The sequence below is a fragment of the Condylostylus longicornis genome, unplaced genomic scaffold, assembly GCF_029603195.1.
Source record: "Condylostylus longicornis isolate FDR11 unplaced genomic scaffold, ASM2960319v2 ptg000048l, whole genome shotgun sequence".
Classification (NCBI taxonomy): Eukaryota; Metazoa; Arthropoda; class Insecta; order Diptera; family Dolichopodidae; genus Condylostylus; species Condylostylus longicornis.
In genome coordinates, this window is record NW_026578017.1 from 4,173,998 (window position 1) to 4,196,224 (window position 22,227).

The 22,227-nt window shown below is 26.9% G+C and overlaps 1 protein-coding gene across 3 annotated transcripts; it reads left to right on the plus strand.

The window, feature by feature from the left end:
- The first annotated feature begins 2,953 nt into the window (after nucleotides 1–2,953).
- LOC129611248 (serine proteinase stubble) lies at nucleotides 2,954–21,879 on the plus strand. Of its 3 annotated transcripts, none has more exons than XM_055524298.1 (6): nucleotides 2,954–3,586; nucleotides 14,825–15,007; nucleotides 19,724–20,152; nucleotides 20,371–20,548; nucleotides 20,786–21,083; nucleotides 21,424–21,879. In XM_055524298.1, the coding sequence occupies exons 1-6, from the start codon at nucleotides 3,388–3,390 to the stop codon at nucleotides 21,721–21,723; spliced, it is 1,587 nt and encodes a 528-aa protein (XP_055380273.1). In that variant the 5' UTR covers nucleotides 2,954–3,387; the 3' UTR covers nucleotides 21,724–21,879. The 3 variants fall into 3 exon arrangements, with proteins under 3 accessions (XP_055380273.1, XP_055380274.1, XP_055380275.1); XM_055524299.1 differs by having other exon boundaries at nucleotides 20,006–20,152; XM_055524300.1 differs by lacking the exon at nucleotides 19,724–20,152.
- The last annotated feature ends 348 nt before the right edge of the window (nucleotides 21,880–22,227 follow it).

Here is a 22,227-nt window from a genome sequence, read left to right on the forward strand (position 1 = left end):
GTAAACAAATATTTGTTTACAGTTCCTTATGAAAGAAAAATAATTTCTGAATTTTCTATGTATATAGAATTTACAAATGGCGTTGGGTTAAGGTATACTGCTTTTACCGCTTTGGGATGCTTTAGCTTGAAGGAGAGAAAAAATACCAAAAAACTTGTTGTAGAGAAGTAATATCATCCCTGAAATTTTTTTCTGCACAAAATTTTACCTTTATAGTTGAGAAGTCTCGCAAGCAGACGTACAAACGGACGAAATGATAAAGGGCAGATACGTTAGATAGCGAAATTAATGGGAACATTTCTTACGAGCAGGTGTGGAAAATTATTATGTATTATATTCTTAATTAATTAAATCTTCAATCATTATAATTTTCAAATAAAATGGTTGGGAAACGATTTTGGAATTTGGTAATAAATTATAAATTTATTTTAAATAAATGGTGTAATTTAATATGCCAATTTAACGATTTTTAATGCATTGTTTTGTACAGTTTTGTTATATGCACGTGCGTGCTAAGCATGATTGTATACGTGTTAAGTACTAAATATATTTATCTTCTTCTTTTTTTTATATATATCAGCCTAATTAAAATCTCCAATGCTAGCAGAGGAAATAACGAGCAAAGATTAAATATTATTTTATGTACCTGTACATATTATGATATCGTATTCGTATCGTATAAAATATCTGCACAACTTATTAACTTAAATAACCGAAATGGTTCTGCGTTAATGGCATACATTTATATTTACATTATGTTAGAATCAGATTAGAAAAAAATATATTTTGCGATGTGAATACGTGTAGTAATTAACACTGAATTCGTTTGCATTGATTCAATTTTTAAACATTCTGTAAATAAAATAATAAAAAACAATAACTTTTAGGGTGAAGGAAATAAGTAATTAGAGGAAACCCTTTTCTAATTTTTTCTTATTTTCGTTTTAATGACGTACAAAGGGACACATAGTTGGGTGGAAGGACAGAGTAAAAGTATAACTAAATTTTTTTTTTTAATTCTGGAACTTTTTAAAATTTCAAAAAATATTGATCCTTTTCCTTGTTTATAGTTTTCTGATATTTGCTGCAGAAGCATTAAGTATCTATAGTGACATAATAGAGAAGAGATTATTTTATGTGAACAGCGGCATTTTGTGATCCATCAATTTCATTGATTTTGATTTCTTATAAAATAGAGCCAAGTAGGTAATCGAAAAAATTTAAACAAAATTTTTAAAATTAAGCTTTTCAATGCACTTGACATTGGAAATTTTTTTTTTGCATATTTTTAAATTACAATCAAATATCCAAAACTTGTTCAATTCATTTATAATTGTAACGACAGCAATAAACACAAAAGTTGCACTCAGTCATTTAAAAAATTTCTTGTTTGTAAAATTTTATTTTGAATTTTTAAATATTTTGCTGTTGCTGTTTTTCTTTAAATTCAGAAAAAATATTTATGTACTCGTATATAAGATGTATGTGTGTTCATCATGTGTTTTAAGCTTATAAAAGTTTTCGATGCAAAATCACCACGTATAAAAATTAAATAAAAATCAAAGTCTCTTCATATTGTATTTGTGTAAAATTTTAATTGAAAGAGCTAGTAAATTTGGTTTTCCATTTGTAATGATAAAGCTCAGTCTAACTATCAAAAAGAGATTGTATGAAAAGCAACATTTGTGCCAAATTTATTTTAATTTTCATTATGCTTTTTGGGCAACTTAGTAATATGCCTGCGTTTTAGTCCTCACTGAGAGGTTAGATTAAAATAGAGACTAAAACAGTGCTTTTATAAATAATATATGTATATAAGCAATGTCCACTCTATTCTCTTGTAGTGTAATATTTAAACTCAGAGTGTTGAATTATTTCATCGACGAATTTTTTCACAATGCCATCATTTCATTGTGTTTGAACTAATTAATGGCATTTTTTCGAGTATAATACTTGTTGCTCTGAAACTAAATACCAAATACTTTTATGAAATTTTGTTTCGTACAACTGATAGATTGAGATAAGCAAAAAACCTTTAAAAGTGTTCTGACTTCAATCGTTCAATTATAATATTTCAAAAGTATTGAAATTTTGTATAACTTCTATTGTGACTTATAACTGTAGGCGCTTACATATATTCCAAGAGAAAACTGATATTTTTAATATGAAATGTGTGAGTACCCTAATATTTTACTTTTTTACCTACAACATTTTTTTCCAGTTATTTATTTAATATTAAATTTTCTTAATCCAATGCACATGTATATGTACATTGTACACATAGTGAGTTATATTGCTGTACATACGTAACTATTTGTAAAGTCGCAAGTTATTATTGTTATTGTTTTTTAACACATAATACGAAAATGATTTTTTTTTTATTTTTGAAAATTTTTTATACTTTCCAATCATTTGGGTGTAATGCACGCCGTGTATTTCTTGTAGTTTTATTGTGTTTTTATCGGCGTGTTGTTTTTTTATTGTTTGTTTCATTTTGGTTTTTCGACATTTCTTTTAAATGCGATGACTTTGATATCAGTTGAATTTTGTATTTTGGTCAAAAATTAACAATTAATCGGATCATTGCTTGTTTATAAATCGTATAGAGTTTTCGTGATATCGGCGTTCGTAAGGAAATTTTTAATTAATCAAACAAAATAAGTATGCACTCTAAGTTACACAATGTGTTTAGAGACCTAATATAACAAAAATTGTTATTATCTTTGCAAAATCAAAAATAAAATTTATCTTGAAATTTTAAAGTGCTAAAGAAGATATCAACATAGGAAATTTTATGGGGTAACTCCATAAATAAAAATCTAAACATGAAAGAATTATGTTGCAAATAAATAAGGTGAAAATTATTTTATTTCTCCCTTAAAAAAATCATTAATTAGAAAATTTCTAATTTATTTGATTGTTACTTTTTATTTATTGCAAGTTGTAATTTTTTGACTCAATTAAAAGAAAGTGAAATTCCAAAAAAAAAAAAAAGAAAAAAATTGTGATATGGAATTAACGTTAAAAGGAAATTATTTACTACATTTATGACCTTTTGAAATTTCTTATAAAAACTAAATTGTGCGGTTCAGCACTCCAATGATAAACAAAAAATTTTTTCATATTGAAAACAGGTGAAATAAAAGCGAAATTTTAAATATTTAAAAAATAAAAAATAAAGTTAAAATTTTGTATAAATCGTTATCCTGTTAATTATTCAAATAAAATAACAATAAAAACTGCAATAATATTTATTAAAAGACGTTAACAAAGGAAAACCAAAAACAGTTCAAAAACCGGATCGACTTTTCCCCTCTTTAATTTGATATCATATTGTGAAATATTTACTGCATAACATCGGAGGCAGGAATATTAAAAAAGAGAGAAATGTGTCTAATGAATTTCAATTTAGTATTAATTTTAAATATTATAAAATTATTACTTATTAATAATTTCGTGATGTTAAGCGATTGTACAAAAACTAGTAGTTATAATTCTGTATATAATAATGTAATACCAGATAATTTAAAAAATTTAATATCGAAATCATTACCAAAGGAATCAAAATTTTTTGATGAATTAGATTGTAAGTATTAAACATGAATAATAAATTTTCTAATTTTAAAATCTCATTTCATCCCAATGAAATAAAATAACAAGCTTAAATTAATAAATCCTTAGATCTTAATCTATTGCGTGTGAATTTTTCAATATTATCGTATTGGAGAAAAAATGTAAAAATAAAGAAATGTTGTTAACTTCGCAATTGTTCCGTTATTTTACGTCTTTCTGCTTACGCTCTAAGAGAAAAAGCGACTTCCACCTACCCTTCTAACAAACATCCTTTCAAAAGACAAGGAAGGAAATTAAAAATTTGATATTGTGCTTGTGTTGTGATAATCAGCACAACTGATACATAATTATTTATGATTACGGATGTCGTGCTTTAACGCGAAGTTGGATCTTTTAAACGTTGAGTTATTCTCTTGAAATGCATCAACTATGCTCTTTTATATAAGGTAAATTTTCATAGGAAATTTCAAATTCGGAATTACAGTGGTCTTTTCTAGGAAAAGTATTTTTTCATTTTGTACAATTTCCAAGAAATTTTAAAATTTCGATTTTTAAAAAGAAATTGTATAAAATTGAATTAGTTGCCTGTAAATCATTTTTTAAGGGGCAAGGATATAAAGAAGAAAGTGATGCAAGAAAGTGATTACAAGAAGAGGTACAAAGAAATTTTGTTCTAATAGAATGTTTATTATGTTGAAATCTGCTATACCTTCCTATGATAGAAGAAATAATTTCTGATTTTTCTGCCTTTACCAAATTTGAAAAGTTACTTTTTAATTGACTATATGTATATGGTAAAAGTACTCTATGACTAATTCGCCAACATTTTGTCACTTTTTTATTAAATTTTATAAATAAAATGAATAAATTTGATAAAGCACGCGTGTGTTTCATTTGGTATAAAAATATACATTTAATGCGTTACACAGCCATTTTAATGGATATTAATAAAATTACCGTAATAGTTATGTTGAATATGATGGTACTAGCGATAAATCGTGACTTCAATAATGCTTTGTAATAATTTTAAGTACGGTATTAATACGATTAAGCTACCGCCTCAGAGCTTTCAATACCTTTGTATTGTAAAGAAAACCGCTAAAACTTTTGATTTTTGGAATACAATTTTTACAATATTAGTACATACTTGGACGTTTGTTTGAAAATTTCAAGGTAAAGTTCTGTGCAAATGTTAATTTTCATTAAATGTTACCACATCATTAAAAACATAGCACTTTTATTCTGCATTTTAGGAATAAAACTTAATTGGTTATTTCTGGTATAAGAAAAGCGTGCTCGATTTTTTCGATACCCAATTCACTTTTATTTTACGTATCCACTACGTATAGAACGCATTTAGGAAAAGTGTACAATGTAAAAGCTTTCACTGAACTTTTTGGAATGTGATACTTTGTAAAGTTTACGTTGAAAGTGTATTATTGAAATCACGGTTTCTGTCACAATAATGCGACAACGTTATTATTTTTTTTCTGAGATCTACTTTTACCAAATACTCATGTACAGTTCAGAAATGGTCGATATCAAGTGTATAACTGAAAATTAATTAATGAAAGAGTTTATTTAACAAGATTAAACGAAACCCTGTTCTTGATCAATAATTGATCACATTATTAATCAAAACCCAAATTTCAGAATCGTAATTTTACAGGATGCTTAGAATACATAAGTATAGTAGATTATAATACTAGCTTGCACACTTAGTGCAGCTTTGTTTACATAATATATACTGCCCATATTTTTATAAAATTCATCCTTAAACATATGCAATAATAAGCAATTAAACCTATTACGTTTACCAGTTTAGCTAAATCTATTCGATTTCACATAATCAAATGATTTGGAAGAATAATTGTGTGCTGAATTGTAGCTTTTCAATTTTGTACAACTCATACAACCCATACGAATGAATAATCAGGAATGAATAAATTAGGAGAACCGATTGTAAATTTGACGATTGAGTTAAATTTGATCACTTGAGTTAAGTTTGATCATGGAGAAGTGCATCGAAACGCACTTCTCCATGATAGAGTGCGTTTCGATGCACTTCTCCATGATAGAGAAGCATAAATAAACTAAACTATTTTTAAGGAAATGTCGGTTCGTCTGTCTGTATGTGAACGCATGTATCTCTAGTTCGGTTGAACCGATTTTTATGAAATATTATATGTTACTTTATTTCGGCTATTTCACGGATTGGTCAACTTTTGAAATATGGCTTCGTGAACTGGACCTTTTCGCGTGCCAGTAATGAAAAATAATCAATCAATTTCCTTTAAATTTAATATTCAGGGAATTCGAATGCACAAAAAGAAACTCTACTTAGAGCCAAATTTACATTTTTCTAGGTATATTAACTAAAAGCTTGCCTTTAAATTAGAAAGAAGTGTTTAAAAGGAATGTTCATAATCTTCTGTAACACTTTCGCTAAACTAGACAAATGAGTTTCTTTTTTATAATGAAACTATTCTGCAATTTTTCTAGCAGCTTGTATAAGAATTCATATAATCACAATTTATTGGGCTTTAAATGTGGTGCTGCTATTATTAAATTTATATAAACATTAAACCTGGCTTAATTTAGTTTCAAATTGCAGATAGATCTTGGTGAGCTATTATAAATGCATAAGCAGGAAACTGACAACCACCTTAGAAAATACTTCCAGATAATGTAAACCTGCAAGTACAGTAATTAGTTAAGAATTCTTTTTGAACACAATTTGTAATTTAGCAAAGAATTTTAGGAAAACAAATTTATGTTTCTAGTTTCCTTGTATGTATGAAGCAAAATGCATAAAAATTATATCTAGTCAAACTTATGAAATTGCGCCTATCACTTTTGTTATTTTGCTTCAAATAAAGTAATTAAAATTATGACTTGTCCAATTCATAAATCTTTTCTTGTATCAGAATGCCTACAACTATAAATTTACATAGTTTTACTTCTTGTATTTCCATAACAGTTTTCTATTTTTTATTGTACTTACTGAAATAATTGAATTTTGGGAATTTACGGCATCATAACAGAAATCTTTTACTTAGATTGTGTAATATAACATACCTATATCGCGAAAAATTAGGTTATTTTGTTGCTCTTCTTTAGTAATAATTAATATGAATTATTAAGTTAAAGTAAGTAATTATAAATGGGGTAAATGTAACACAAAACAATATAAAAGAGCAATTACAGAGGAAACAAAGTACAAAGATGTATGCAAAGGAAGTTTTTATATTTATCTGCGATGTAAAACTCAAAATTCAAGTTGGGAAAAAAATATAGCGTAAAAATAGTACCGTCAATTAAGTTGGCAAAAATGTTATTTTCAGGTGATAAAATATAAAATTATTTGAAAACGTAATATGAAGTTTCTTGCACATATTCATTCAACAGCAATTTTGTTTGAGTTGCTTTTGTCTTTTTCTAACTTCAAAAAATTTTATGTTTTGATCGGGGTAAAGGTTGAGTTTACTGGTATTAAAATATGTAGTGCAAAATATCACGAACTTACGATAAAGTGAAAATAATCATTTATTGCCAAGATATAGTAACAATGGTGCTAGTCTAACCCTACAATCGTATGTCACACGCGTTTAATTTATCGGTACAGTAGACCCTCTGCATCAAGCTGATTTTACTTTTGCATTTTTTTCATCTTTTCATTTTCCAAAATTATTAAATCTTTTAAGGAACACAGTTTATATTACACATTTTTACAGTTAGAGCTTCAAAAAGATGAAAAATTAGGAGAGACAAACATTTTATATGCTTTTTCCAATTTGTTTTGCAATTTAAAGAAAATTTTTAATTGTTTCTCAACAATATTTTTATAAAGCATCAATGCACCGTACTTCTTTGTTTTCTTAAATATCAAGATAGTTTTAATGTTTTAATTTCACAATTATTAAGAGTTTGAAAAATAAAAGATGTGAACATTAACCTTGATGATGAAAAATATACATAAATCTTTGTTGTTGTTATTGTTGTTTGTATTTTCTAGTACAAATAAAGATTAAACTTTAAAATTGCTGAATTATTTGTTTGAAATTTCTTTGCAAAAGTATGTGGTACAAGCGCTCCGCTCACACTTTTTAATATTTGCAAGAAAATTAAGAAAGAAAATCGGTTGTTTACTTATCATATTTAATAATCATGTACATACATACATATAATATGTATGTACATATAATAATATTTGTGAAGCTTGATTTCACTTTAGTTGGGCACAAACATTTTGCAAGTTTTAATAATTTGTTTTTAATAATTTTTATTTAACAATTTAATCTGAATTCACAAATTAATATTGGTCGGACATCTAGAGAAAGGTTTTAATAACAGAATACAAGAGAAATATAGAACGAAAAAATAAACTATGCACTCTTAACACCAATGCTCTGATATTTATTTTTCTTATATGAGCAACGAAGTCATCGTTTTAAATAAAAGTATTTCAGTAGCCACTGTAAATAAAGGAATGCTATGTTCAAGTTAAAAATAAAGTTATCACGGTTACTATTTTAGTATTCTTCATGTTACATAAAGGGTGTTTTTTTTCGAAATATAGGTATTTTAAATTGGAAAATTGGGTCATAAATATTTGTCAAAAAAAAGTTAAGATTAGATGAAATAATGTTACATCAAACAAAAGGTTTTTAAAGTAGCACTTTTCCCTTTACCAAATGAAAATATTGCTGTTATAAACGATTTATTACATTGTTGAAATTACTTTCATTCTTATGTCAAAATATTTCGAATGATTGCTACATTTGATGTAGAGGCATTAACATAATAGTCGAAGTCAAAGGCTTATTGTGTAAATTAAGATAAATAATTAGATATTACCTTCGAAAGAGCTTGTAGTTTCGGAAATTAAAGCTTATAACGGAGCATGGAAACGGAGCTTGTAGTTCTGAAAATGCAAATTTTACAAACTTTGAGAGGCAATAACTTAAGAGGAAATGCACTTTTTTTTTAATACAGCTGTAAAAAATAATCAAAAACAAAGATAGGCACACCCAAACTGTCATCAGATCTATCAATAGTGAAGGACTTTAACCCAACCTAAAACGCACCTGGATGATCATAAACTCCTAAAACTATTCAAACTGACTAACCATTACTTTTGTTCTTCACATGTCGTCTCAAACGCCCCCTATGTTTAGTTCTTTATTTTCTCACTTGCTTGGGCAAAAATAATTCATATTGCAGGGGAATGCAGGTGGAATGTTTTTTCTTTCGAAATAAACTATTTATTATTATCTGTTTTCAGACGCCTATAACTTACGCTTTAGATGAAAAACGATTTAAAAAATTTGGAAAAAAAGGGACTTGATAACGGTAATTTAAACGGCTCTTTACAATTTCAACGCTTAATCATATTATGCCGCGGCTCAAAAGCCAGTCACTACTTTTGTGCGTTTGCAGAATTTAAATAATATTTTTGGTTTCGTTATAAATACTTAAAAAATTGTCTTTTCGGGACTTTGAATGGCTATATCTTGTAGAGGATAAGGCGATTGGGAAAAACTTTCTTCTATGGAAATAAGTTTCCAGTAAAGATCTAGTTTTAGCAAAACAATGTTGCATATAATTAATATTTTATAAATCTAAGAAACCGTAAATCGTCATGTATATACGAAATATTATTAAACAAATCGTTTTTCGCATGTTTTTTACACAATTTTTTAATTGAAACTTTTTTTATTAGAGTTTTTTAGAATTGTCAGATTTAACATTGAAATTTTTATCCTATAAATGTGTTACCTCTATGGGGAAATGGAAAAATTAAGCCAAAAACATAAAAGTTTTGAAATTGTTTTAAATCACGCAAACTATTATATTATTACGAAAGACGTGCAATAAAAAAATTAAGTACGTAAAGAGAAACTTTAAAAAATGGTTTACTACTGAAGGGTCATTCTCTGATTTAATATAGTGTAATTATGTAGCAGATTTAACTAGACACAAAATTTTGAGTTACTAAAATTTTAATGGTATCGAATTATTTTTTTTTTGTATCTACGAACAGAGTAACTTTCTTGTATGATCAATCAACATTATGTTACCATTTTAATATACCACAACTGCTCTTTCGCTATGATAGCTATATAAAATTTAAAAACATTTTCTTAAGTATGAAAGGAATAAAAAAAAATATTTTCTTAATACTCTCTGCATCTCTTTTTTTGTTATTTTTTTTTAACTTTAGGTCTGTTAAAGGAGATGTCAACTCTTAAAACTTGACACTTTATTTACTTTTGTTTTTAGGAAATGTTGAAGGGTATTAAATATTTGCCATTTTGTTAGTAATGCTAACATGTAAACTTGAAAGTATTAGCGTATTCTGAATGTATACCGATTTGATAAATATAACATCCATCCAAATTTCTAACAGGATCCATCCGAAACCTTTTTTTCAGCTGACATGTTATAACTCTTGTTGAGACAGAAGTTTTAGCTTTTTTGTTTAATACTCATAGTTTGTTCTCATAGTTCGCACTAAAGAGATACGTTGTGATTGAATTTTTTATCTCTCTAACATACAAGTTCCTTATTCCACAATGGCACATTTAGTGCATATTTATTTTGTTCAAATTTTAAGCTTCACTATTTGTTTAGTCGACAATTGTAGCTACATAAGTTAAATAGCTCTTCTGTAATAAGACCATTTATACTTCGATATTTACTTCTTAATTTTTTAAACTAAATTAATGGTATTAAGTACATTATACATTAAGCGCGTCGTTAAACAAAGTTATGGAAGTGAAGCTGAAAAAAGACTACTAGCAACTAATTTGTGTATCATATCCAAAAAGGTTTCTGCAAACAATAGGATCACCTTGGCGCTATCTTAGAATAAGTAGAATCAACCAAATTTCTTTCATTGCTATTAAATTTGTCTTACATGCTTGCTATGTAATATTACAAATACATACTTATAAAAAAATGTTCATACAAAGTTAAACATAATACATGCAAATTTAAATTAATCATTTTTCATACTCTTATTTGCTTCAAACCGCAATTACAAAATTAAAGAAAACGAAAACTGATGGCAAAATGATGGAAGAAGAAAACAAAGAAAACTCAAAGAGGAGCACAAGCAAATTGCACGCTTTAAGACAACGAAAATTCACATGCGGTGAAAATAAAATAATTATTTAAAATGAAAAAAGAAAAGTTAAAAATAAAAATAAGCATAATAAAAATGAAGAAAAAGCAAGAAAATAAAATCCATTTTTGAAAATCATCAAGTTGAAGTTCAGTTCTTTAGTAAGCTTTCTTCAGTTCATTTCGGATCTCATTTAATATTGTTGTTAATAAAAACGTTAACCGCGGTGCACGGAAAAATATGCATAATTTAATAATATATATATATTTTTGGAAAACTAAAGAAATTCGCATTTGTAATGTATAACTGTGCAATTTATAAATAAGTTAAAGAAGAAATTCCAAATTTAAAAAAATTATAATTGTAAAAATTGGAAAAAAATACGAGAAAAGTGATTATTAAAAATAAAGATAAATTAAAATTAAAAATAAATTTATCAAAAAAGAAAAGAGAAAAAATACAATATAAATATTTTTGTAGTAGCAGGTAGAAAGAGAAAAGTAATCAAAAAGGACAACAACATGCAACAAAAGTGAAAACTTTCACATTTTTCCGTCGTTTACACTTTGCTCTAACTCTTTAATTTTACAATTTTAGTTGAAACGAATTGAATAAGACACCAAAATTTAAAATACGCACATTAAATTTTATCCGTCGAGAACAAATTCTCTTTTATTTGACTGAAATTCTCGTTTTTGTTTATGTTTTAATCTTAAAGTTAATAAATCAATTTTAATTTATTCAAATTTATACTGCTATTCTTGAACTTTGAAAGTTAGCGGTAAATTTAATTATATTAATGTGAAATGATACGGTTTCGTTTATTTAATAGTGTTTTTAAAATAGTTTTCATAATATTTTGTATATTTTCACATTTTAATCAAATAACAAATGGATATCCACCAAATCAACAACAAGAACACGATCTTTTATTATTAGATGCGTTATCAAGGCGACAGGGCTTTTCACCATATGGCTCAGCAAATACTGTTATGGATTTATTAGGAAGAAGTATGATAAAGATGCAAGTGATGACATTGATATGCAATAATAAGAGCAATGCTAATGACTATGAACTGAAAATATTGTTGAAAAATTAATTGGTTTCAATTTCTTTCCTCCCACCAGTGTTTAGAATTTATTTTCGTTATAATAAATATATTTTGATAAAGATAACATAAAATGTTAGATTGACAAAATTTTTCGCCGAGTGTCTCTTTACGAACTTCTTTTATGTTAGTCGTTTTTCTTGTATGGGCTGCTTAAAATTATATAATTAAAATTATTTATGGATTATTTAATTTGCCCTAAATTATTGTTAAGACTGAAATTCTATTCGCAGACCGAAACTAATTTCTGCAGATAGTGCAAGCCAAGGATGAGTATATTTACTTTGACTTAGGCACAAATGTTTACACAAAATTATTGTTTGACATTTTGAAATTTTCTCTTTTAATTTATAACAATATTGTTTTTGAAAAGCATATTTTAATAAAGTAGATTTCTTTGAAAGCTTCTTAATTTGTGCGAAGCTTCTTCTGTTTAGAATTGTAAATCAATTTAATAGTTCTGAGTAAAACATTATACCATTAAATCGCATTCAGTATGATATAACTCGCAATTTCTAAAATTTTGATAATTTCAACTTAGGCAGTGTTTTATTTATTTTTTAAGGCATTCAGTTGAAAGGTATTTTATAAAATTTTCACTTAAATGCAAGATTTCTGTGTCCATGTTCAGATGTTCGATACTTTAACACTGTTGTACGAATTTGCTACAGCAGTTTTTTCATGCAGAAATATTGTTATTGTTTAACACGTTTCATTTCGATCCAAGAGTTGATCTAGAAAAAAATACAACAAAACGTTAGGAACATTTATAATTCTTGAGAAATATAAAGGACAACATACATTTAGTTACAGCTCACAATTAAATTAAATTAAAAAGAACAACAACCATGAAAGATGTCCAATGCTCTCGCTTATTTAAGTTTGAACCGAAAAATAGAAAAGCAAAAAAAAAATTCGCATTAACTTACACAATCACAAATTTTTTTTCGGTGTGTCAGTTTTAAGAAAACGTTATGGTAATTAAATTCATTATCGCTGATTACCTTTCCAGCAATTCACATGTTGCATAATAATAATTAGACACTTGTACGAATTGTATATTCATCAGAAAAGTTTTTTGTGAAAAATATAAAAACAATTTGTGTTTTATAAAATGTTTCGTAAAATGCTCTTTTATAATTTGTAATTTAAATTGCTAGTTAAGGTGTACGATCGAAGAATAAAAGTTTGAATGTTAGTGGAAAGCTATAAGGAATTGCAGCAAACTAAATTTTTTGAAGCAAAATTTGTTAAACATTGTCTTGCGAAAAACAGATTTCGAAAAGTGTAATGTTGTCAAAATAACTCGCCGGCAATTAATATGATACTAATATGGTATAGTAATTTATTGCAAACCCTTCACAATAATTTGCAATAAATTATTAGTTCAAAGATGCTCCATATGTACTTTGCACCCCTCCGCAAAACTTAGTTTTAACAAAGACGTATTTATAGTACATACTGTACTTGACTGTAACTTACTACAAAAAAACATAATTTCAAAATTTGCTATTTTACCATTACATCATATGCCATTTTCTTGAAAAACTTCCTTGTTTTCTGACCAACATTGACTTCGAATTTGTTCTACAAAAAAACATTGAAATTCAAAGGAAACCAGTTGATCTTTTCTGTATGATTGGTTGCTAATACAAGTTGTACCGCCGGACTTCCAAAAATTGTTTATTTGCCTTCCTTATCACTTAGGGAAGTTATTGTTAGTTTGCTTTTTCTTTTTTAAATAAATTTAATCTAAAACCATAAATGTTTTTTATAAAATAAATAGGGCTATTTTGAACATGTACTCGTATGTGTCAACCTATTTATGAAATATTGTGGCACCACTTTACTTTTTATTTTAAACACAATTAATAACACATTTATTTTAATTTTTTGAGATACACTCATCCACTTCAAAGTTCTTAGTATAAAAGACTTAGAGGCATGTCTATTGAATTTAAGAATAATTCTCATACCTCTACTTTGTTATCTTTGGTCTGATCATCATCTCAAAGTGTTGTCTTATCATAATATTAAATAGCTATGTTGCAATCCATATTGACAAATTTTTTTTATTTTTGAAAATCCTAAATTGTCATTGCTTGTTCACATACATATGTAATCCAAGTGCTACTTAAAATTCTATAACTATACCTAAATACTTTATTTCAATAACAATGTCAATTGTTACATTATCGATTTTAATTTGAACATTAGAATTGTATAAGCCATTCCTCATTAATTTTTGATTCACATTCTTCCACTGAGCTACCTAGAGTACAAATTAAACTATCTTCTGCAAACAAAGCTATCTACCCTATCTATTCTTTTTACCTTCCTCATATTATTTATACATAATAAAAATAAATTATGCAGTTTTCTTGTTACACAGCACAAATTGACCAACATTTAACTGACAAAGAGTTGTAAATTTTTTATTGTAAACATTTAGTAACATACTGCATAGTTGCATTCCCAGATCTTTCTTCGGGAATTGGACAAGATTTTTAAAAAAGTTCTAAAATAAATATTTTAGAGTTTTAGAATGAGTTTGCATAGTCTATATAAAAAAATAGATTTCTATTAATATTTAGGTTTGATACTAAAAAATTGAGCTGAATTTACGATATCGTCCAGATATTCCTTTTTAAACTTATTTTAAAACTATTTCAACGAAACACTGATTAAAAATTTTTAACAGGGAAATTTATTCCGTAATGAATTTCAAGCAAAAATTTTCGGTTATAGGTTCAACGCCCTAGGAGTATTAATTAGGAATATTGGTATTGGTAAAAGCAATTGACTTAAAATCCATTAGAAGACCGTTAAATCAACACATAATTTTACAGTCGGGCATATAACCCACACAGGACTCATTTTGTTTTAAATTTTGTTCAAAAGGGGATAAGTTGTTTTGTTCCCATCTGCATTTAAATACTCAGTTATTTCCGAAACTAAACAAATAAATCGTAAGTAGATAGAAATAAAATTAAATAAATTTCAATTATAATTGCAGTGATACCACAATCATGCCGCTTTAAAGGACACAAATTCGAATGTGGTCTATCGATATCTTGTGTTCTTGGTGGTGGCAAACCAATGGATTTATGTTCCGGCGGAATGATATGGTCATGTTGTGTTGACAAAGATAAATCATCGATTGAACCTGAACCTCAGGTTGGATTAGTACAGAATGCAAGTAAGTTACTTAATTTAATATAACAATACCATTGTTTTAATGTAAAACGAACTACAATGTACTTATAACACAACATTTGTGTGATATCGCGCAACTATCATAACATGATACGGTTGAAATTTCACAATCATAAAACTTTTATATATCTACCTTACAAAGTTATCATGTAAAATTATTCTGATATAAGTATAAAAATTATTTCAAATTTGAAAGCTTCATCAATTTTAAAATTGTCATTGCAATCATGCATCGCTATACATAATAATGTGCATTGAATGAAAATAATGTAATTTGTGCTTACTTTATTTTAAAACTAAAAAATAATTCTAAATTTGAAACAATTGCTTTTGTTTTAATTTTGTAATACCATTAAAATAATGTGCTACTTAACTAATTTTGTGACGTTCATTTACTCATTTCCTACTTTTTATTGTTCGAAATGTTACTAGCGTTAAAATGAAAAGTTACGAAAAAAAGAAGAAAAAATTAATTACTTACTCTCTTTAAAAAAAAGAAGGAAGAGAAACAAAATTAAACTAGAATAATTACACGAAAAGCGAGTATTTTTTAAGTAACTAAATGAAAAGAAATTGTCACCATTATTTTGTTGCAAAATACATGATCAACTTTTGTCATTTTTAAGTTGCTTTTAAAACAACAGTTTTCCTTACAATTATTGTCAAAAGTTGTATTGCCACATCATATGTCACTGCTTGCTCTTTCTTAATTTAAAATCATAAAATTCACATGAAACAACGTAATATTTTTAAAGCAAAATAATTATTATACATGAGGTCAATTAATGTCAAAATTTAGAAAGTCCATTTAAAATTGAGAACTAAATTTAATTTTATTTTGATATTGCAATTAGGAGAAGTTCTCGATGAGCACGCTTAAGGTATGTTTGCACAAATAAATTTTTTTTTCGGATTGAAGAAAGTATTTACTTTAAAACATTTAAAAACAAACAATATAAGTTAACTTGCATCAAAAAACGTTAAAACTAGTAAAATACTTATTATGAGCAACTCATCAACCTTAATGATTTCAAATTTATAAAGTGCTTATAATACATACACATATATGTATGCTTGGTTTTGGTATAAATCTATAAATTGTTTCGAGTTTTTTAGGGCTTGGTAGATACTTTTCCAAAAAGTTAAAAAAAAAATCCTAGTAAAATTTGCTAAATATATTTTCAGTTGTTCGAAAATTGTAGGGTAGGTGTTCGATTGGCACAAAAAATTATAAACCTGATCAATTAGGAAACGGTTTTCAAACTGTAGCTTTGTAGGGGCAGCTTACAGCTGCAAATGGCTTGTTATTTTGAATAAGAATATTGATACTTATACATAAGCCGTAACCTGAAGAAATTAAAAACTTTTAGAAAAATAATTATAAAAAAGATTTAGAACTTTAAAACTCTCAGCAATGTCGCCTGTATTGTAATATAAATGTGCTTATACATAAAGTCGTTTCTACATATTTCATATATTAAATATTTCTGGAAGTTGTTTCAATTAAATTGTCGGTTAGGTAATAAATTTTAATAAATTTTTCTATAAAAAAAGATTCACTTTGTTAAAAATATTTACAACAAAAATTGACACAAATTTACTTATTAGTTTCATGCTGACTTTCTATTTTTCCGTTAGCATGTCTATTTACAAATCACCAAAGCATTAAAGATGGAAAGTCTCGATTTTATCAGAAATCTATTTTTATACAAGAAGACTATACCCAATCCTTTAAAATTAATGTAGCCTCTGAAAATTCTCTCAAAATCTATTTTTTTGATGACCTTTAGTGATGAATTCCAAAAAGCGAAAAGAAATCAGTTTATTTCGTGCAACATAAAACGGCATAATGGCATAACAATATTATAATTGAATGTAATTGAATGTAAGACACTTGTATTAAATTTTGATCAAATAGAATTTCAAGATTTTAAAAGTTAAAATTCCAAATATCTTGAAAATGTGCTTAAAATGGTTTTCTAAACTTTGGTTCGAAGAATTTGAAGATTAATTCTAATTAGTTATTAGCAAAATGGAAAGAATGTTTAAAAATTTTTGGAAATAATATCTTTGCTACATTCTTCAAATTAAAAAAAAAATTATTTAGCCCTTAATTTTTAATGCAAAAGTGAAATTTAAATACTTAAAAATCTGGGATTTCGGAAAATATTAGAATAAAAATAATTTATTCCTAAACTTGAAATTCTTAAGTTACCCTTTACATTTTACAAAATAATCTCTTTAGAATGCTTTTTGTCTTACGTTCCTTTGATTTATAGTTCCTCTAAAATTGCATTGCATTCTATTATAATAAGAAGAAAATGATCACCTGTGTAATTTTTTATTTCAATTTACATTGCGAATTTTAATTCAGTTAAAATTTCTTTCGTTTTCAGTATTTTTGTTTGATTTGAAATGAAAGCGAAATCATTTTGGTAATAGCATTTTTCTATTTAATTGAACCATACAACTTAAATTAATAAAAATGTACTCAAATAATATAAAATTTTCACAAACCAAGTTTTTTCCCTCATCCGCATCACTTCTTTCTTAGTCACCAATCTTTTTTTTTTTTTTTTTGATTATATCACAAACAAGAAGAAACACAAGAAAGAAAACAAATGTGAGGAAAAACAAAAGAGAAAGAAATCAAATCAAATGTAGACAATTTAAAAGTGAAATTTTGTATTTCCTGAATTCATAAAAATCATATTATTGTCTATTAGACATTTTATTATGTTAAAAGAAGTTAAAAATCTTAATGTTTTCAAGGCCCTTCAGTGAAAAAAACAATAAGTTTCTTTGGATAATGAATGGGAAAACCAAATGTTCCATTAAAACATACTCCCAAACTTATATAGAAATATTTGTGCACATAAATTGTACACAGATATTAAAAGTTTAGAAAAAATATGGTAAACCCAACCAGCCATCAATTTAAAATTATATAGGATGGCACTTTTCACAATGTGTTTTTATTTTTTCTCACCTTTTTATTTTAAGCAAGTTGTCAAAATATTAACAAATTTCGAAAAAAATTGTATAGATGAACGCAATGTTAGTAATTTTAAAAATTATATTATATAAGATTTTTGGATAGCTTTTTGAACAACGAATTACTATAATTTTTTGGTAGAGTTACTAAATATAATAAAACATGTCTTTTATTTATACTACAATATTTGTGAAATTTCTTTGTAGATTGAATAATGAAAATGATAGAATTACGAACTTAAAAAGATCTGATGTGAACGACACATAACCGAGCGCATTGTCAAAGTATCGTATAAAATCATGAAAATGTCCTTAAAACACTTATTTCAAATTCTATGAAGAATTTCAAATGATCTATTAGTTATTCAATGTAGAAAAATGTAAATTTTGGTTCTTGCTCATCTTCTGTCAAGTATAATTCCTTAAATATAGTACAAAAAATAAAATTGATAAAAAAAATCGAAAGTTCAATTTCTTAGCAGTGAAATTCTCGAAAAAATTTATTCAGTTCTTTAGAAACCAGAGTTTAAGTATTATATTTCTGGAAAATTGGTTAATTATTTCTCTTTTTTTAAATATAACACACAACCTTCCTTGCATATAAGAAGGAAGGTTATTTGAAATTTTGGATGTCGTGTTTTCGGTAAATAAACTACTTTTAGGGAGAAGTCGGTCTGTCTGCCTGTTTGTCGGCCTGTGGGTGTACGCGATTATCTCATGAACCTATTTTGATGAAATATTATCTTTGGGTTTATTTTGGCTTTGGCACTGACTAATTTTTGGGATATATCAGACTCCGCGAACTAGACCTTTTCGCAAGCCCGATTTAAATTTTTGCGCATATAGACCGAAGTAATCATCCAATTTCCTTGAAATTTAATATTTAAATTCGGGGTATTTAGACAATGAATTAATAAACACTTTGGAAAGATCAGCGCTCGAAAAGCGAACTGGAATCCGTCTTTACATTTTTTAATATATCTACGGAACAAGTCGATAGAATTACTTGAAATTTGATATTTGAGTTCTGGTTGTTACCAAAATTAACTGGTGAACTTTTCAGGGATTTCGGGTTGCCCAAAGCGAAATCCTACTACGAGCTAAATTTATGCTTTTATAGGTATGTTAACTAAAAGCTTATTTGCTTAAAATTGAAAGGAATTGTTTAAAAGACATTTTCAGGTCGGTCAAGACATTGCGGTCGGATATGTGCTGACCACTTCGGATTTTTTTTAATAATTACGAGTATTTTGGTCGAAAGTTGTATCGAATACATGCAATATGTACACAAATAGAAATTTATACATCTTAAAAGAACAAGGTGCTTCTACTATGAGCTAAAAATCTAAAAATCTAATAATGTAAACTAATTAAGCTTAACAGCTTTTGTAGAGTTTTTGAGATATTGCTATAATTAATGCATGTACCTATATTGTAAGAATTTTATAAAAAAGCCGAGTTTTAAATTTATTTGTTCAATTGAAAGTATTTACCATTCAAATTTTAAACAGCACTGAGTTGATAAAATTTCTCTTATTTAAAGTTTGCATGCCCTATTATATACATTTTTCCTTCATGATAGCACAATTCCAATTCACATTTTGAAGCATACACCAATTTTAAAGTTATTCTTCATATATTTATTACTTTAAAACAATTTTTTTTAAACAGCAAAAAAGCAAAAATATCAACAACTCTTTTCCAGGTGACATAATACATTTACATGACATATACCCAGGTTCACCTTTAGATCAGCATAATAACCATCACCATGTCAATCATCACAACAATAAACATCCATATAATCAATTATATAACTTGCCTACATCATCAGTTCCTTTAAAACCATCCCTGAAACCAAACACCTATCCATATAAACCAAATCAGTGGGAAGTCGAATCAAATCATATCACCGGAATCACAAATCATATTGATCCTAATTTTGGATTCAATGACGGTAATACCGGAAACAATGGTTTTAATTTAGAAAATCATCATCAATTTGGTAATCCCGGTGTTCAAATAAATAATCCAAATGGAGGTAGCTTTGCATCATATACAACTGGCAATGGAAATATGGGACCCGTAGCTGATGATGAATATAGTTATGATGGTTTCTTTCGATTATATCCTGGTACAAATAAAAATTTTAACAAAAATCAGTTACTTTATTTTCCAATTTCACACTGCTCAAATTTTTTTGGTTTTAAGTTTTTTTCTTGATTTCCAATGCCACGTAGCACTTTTTCAATTCTTTCGTTACTATATTTTTATTTTTTATTTATTCATAGTCTTTTCTTAAACTTTTATGAAATAGCTCTTATTTATTGAAATTTTCTTGTTGCATTTCAGGTTGTGGAGAGATATACTCAAGAACAAATCGGATTGTTGGTGGTCATTCAACAGGTTTTGGCTCACACCCATGGCAAGTTGCTCTCATAAAATCAGGATTTTTATCAAGGAAACTAAGTTGTGGCGGAGCTTTAGTGTCAAATAGATGGGTCGTAACAGCAGCGCATTGTGTTGCAACGTAATTATTAAAAAATATTATTTTATTTTGTTTAAGTCAGTTATGTTAGTAATCTTGGTTCAACTTTTTTGTCTAATTGTAAAATAAATTCTTATTTGACAAGAATTATTTTGACAAGACAAGGGAATATTTTTGTCGGTCTTTTCTACATAAAAAACTATTTGAATTAAAAATTGATTATCTTATCTAGAAAATTTGTTATGCAGTATGACAAAAAATCTAAATTGTTTTTTTTAGCACTCCCAATTCAAATATGAAAATTCGACTTGGTGAGTGGGATGTAAGAGATCAAGAAGAAAAATTGGCACATGAAGAATTTGGAATCGAAAGAAAAGAGGTTCATCCAAATTATTCTCCTTCAGATTTTCAAAATGACGTTGCACTGGTGAAACTAGATAGATCCGTGAAATTCAAGCAGCATATACTACCGGTTTGTTTACCACCTCCGACAACAAAATTAGTTGGAAAAATGGCAACTGTAGCAGGCTGGGGAAGAACAAGACACGGTCAAAGCACGGTACCATCTGTATTGCAGGTAAGATCAAATTAGTTTTGATTCATTAACAAAATTTTAACATATCTCAGCATTATTTTTGTCCTAAAGTATGCCATATTTAAAGGTCTGTAAAGGGTTTGTAAGTGAAATTATTTAAAAGTTTACGTGGCAATTCTTTGTTTAATCTTTGTTGTTTTCATTTCTACAAATTATTGATAAAAACAAAGGATGCTTTAAATTTAGTATATTATTTTCACAAAGTTGTATTGTATGGTTTTAAAGAATATAGCGCCGTAAACATATTCAATATTTAATTTTAAATTTAACCCAAAACTTAAAGTCTAATATTTAATATTTGATTTTTTCAAATCTATTTTAGGAAGTTGATGTTGAAGTTCTGTCAAACGATAGATGCCAAAAATGGTTTAGAGCAGCTGGCCGTAGAGAAACAATTCATGAAGTGTTTTTGTGTGCTGGATACAAAGAAGGTGGTAGAGATTCATGTCAAGGAGATTCTGGGGGTCCACTAACTTTATCATTAGACGGAAGAAAGACTTTAATAGGCCTTGTATCATGGGGAATAGGCTGTGGTAGGGAACATTTACCTGGAGTCTATACCAATATACAAAGATTTGTGCCCTGGATTCAAACAGTTATGGGAAAGGAATATTTAGCGTGATTTCTACTTAGCATTTTTTGTTAATTTTAATTTTACATAAAATTTAGTATGTTTCTTATTTTTGGTATAATACGCAAAACATAACCAACAAATTTGAATAAATTTTTAAGACAAAATAGAAAAATTACCTTAAAAATAATTTTAATTAAAATATTGTAGAAGGAAAATTATTTTTTTAATTTATTTATTTTATTTATGAATTATAATTAGAATACCCAGAAAGAATTTATAAATCAAAATTTAATAATTAATCAATGTAAATGTAATAAGAAATTTGTGGTTTTTTATTTGAATCTCATATCATTTTTTCTGAATGGTATTCTTTAGTAGACGCATATTATTGCGAGTTTTTATGTTTGTTAAAAAATTTTTGTTAAAATTTTTGGAACAAAATTTGCTTTGTTTTTGTATTTAAAAATGTATTATAAAACTTAGTTAATAACAATAAAATTTTTTTGTAAATAATTTCAGTAGTGTTTTTAATATACTTGCCTCCAAAAGAAC

Bases quoted from the DNA above. Each gene is read 5' to 3' on its own strand.
- LOC129611248 (XM_055524298.1), top strand. From the start codon at position 3,388: ATGTGTCTAATGAATTTCAATTTAGTATTAATTTTAAATATTATAAAA. The intron at 3,587-14,824 runs GTAAGTATTAAA...TTATAATTGCAG, and splicing joins ATTTTTTGATGAATTAGATT to TGATACCACAATCATGCCGC. The intron at 15,008-19,723 runs GTAAGTTACTTA...ACTCTTTTCCAG, and splicing joins TGGATTAGTACAGAATGCAA to GTGACATAATACATTTACAT.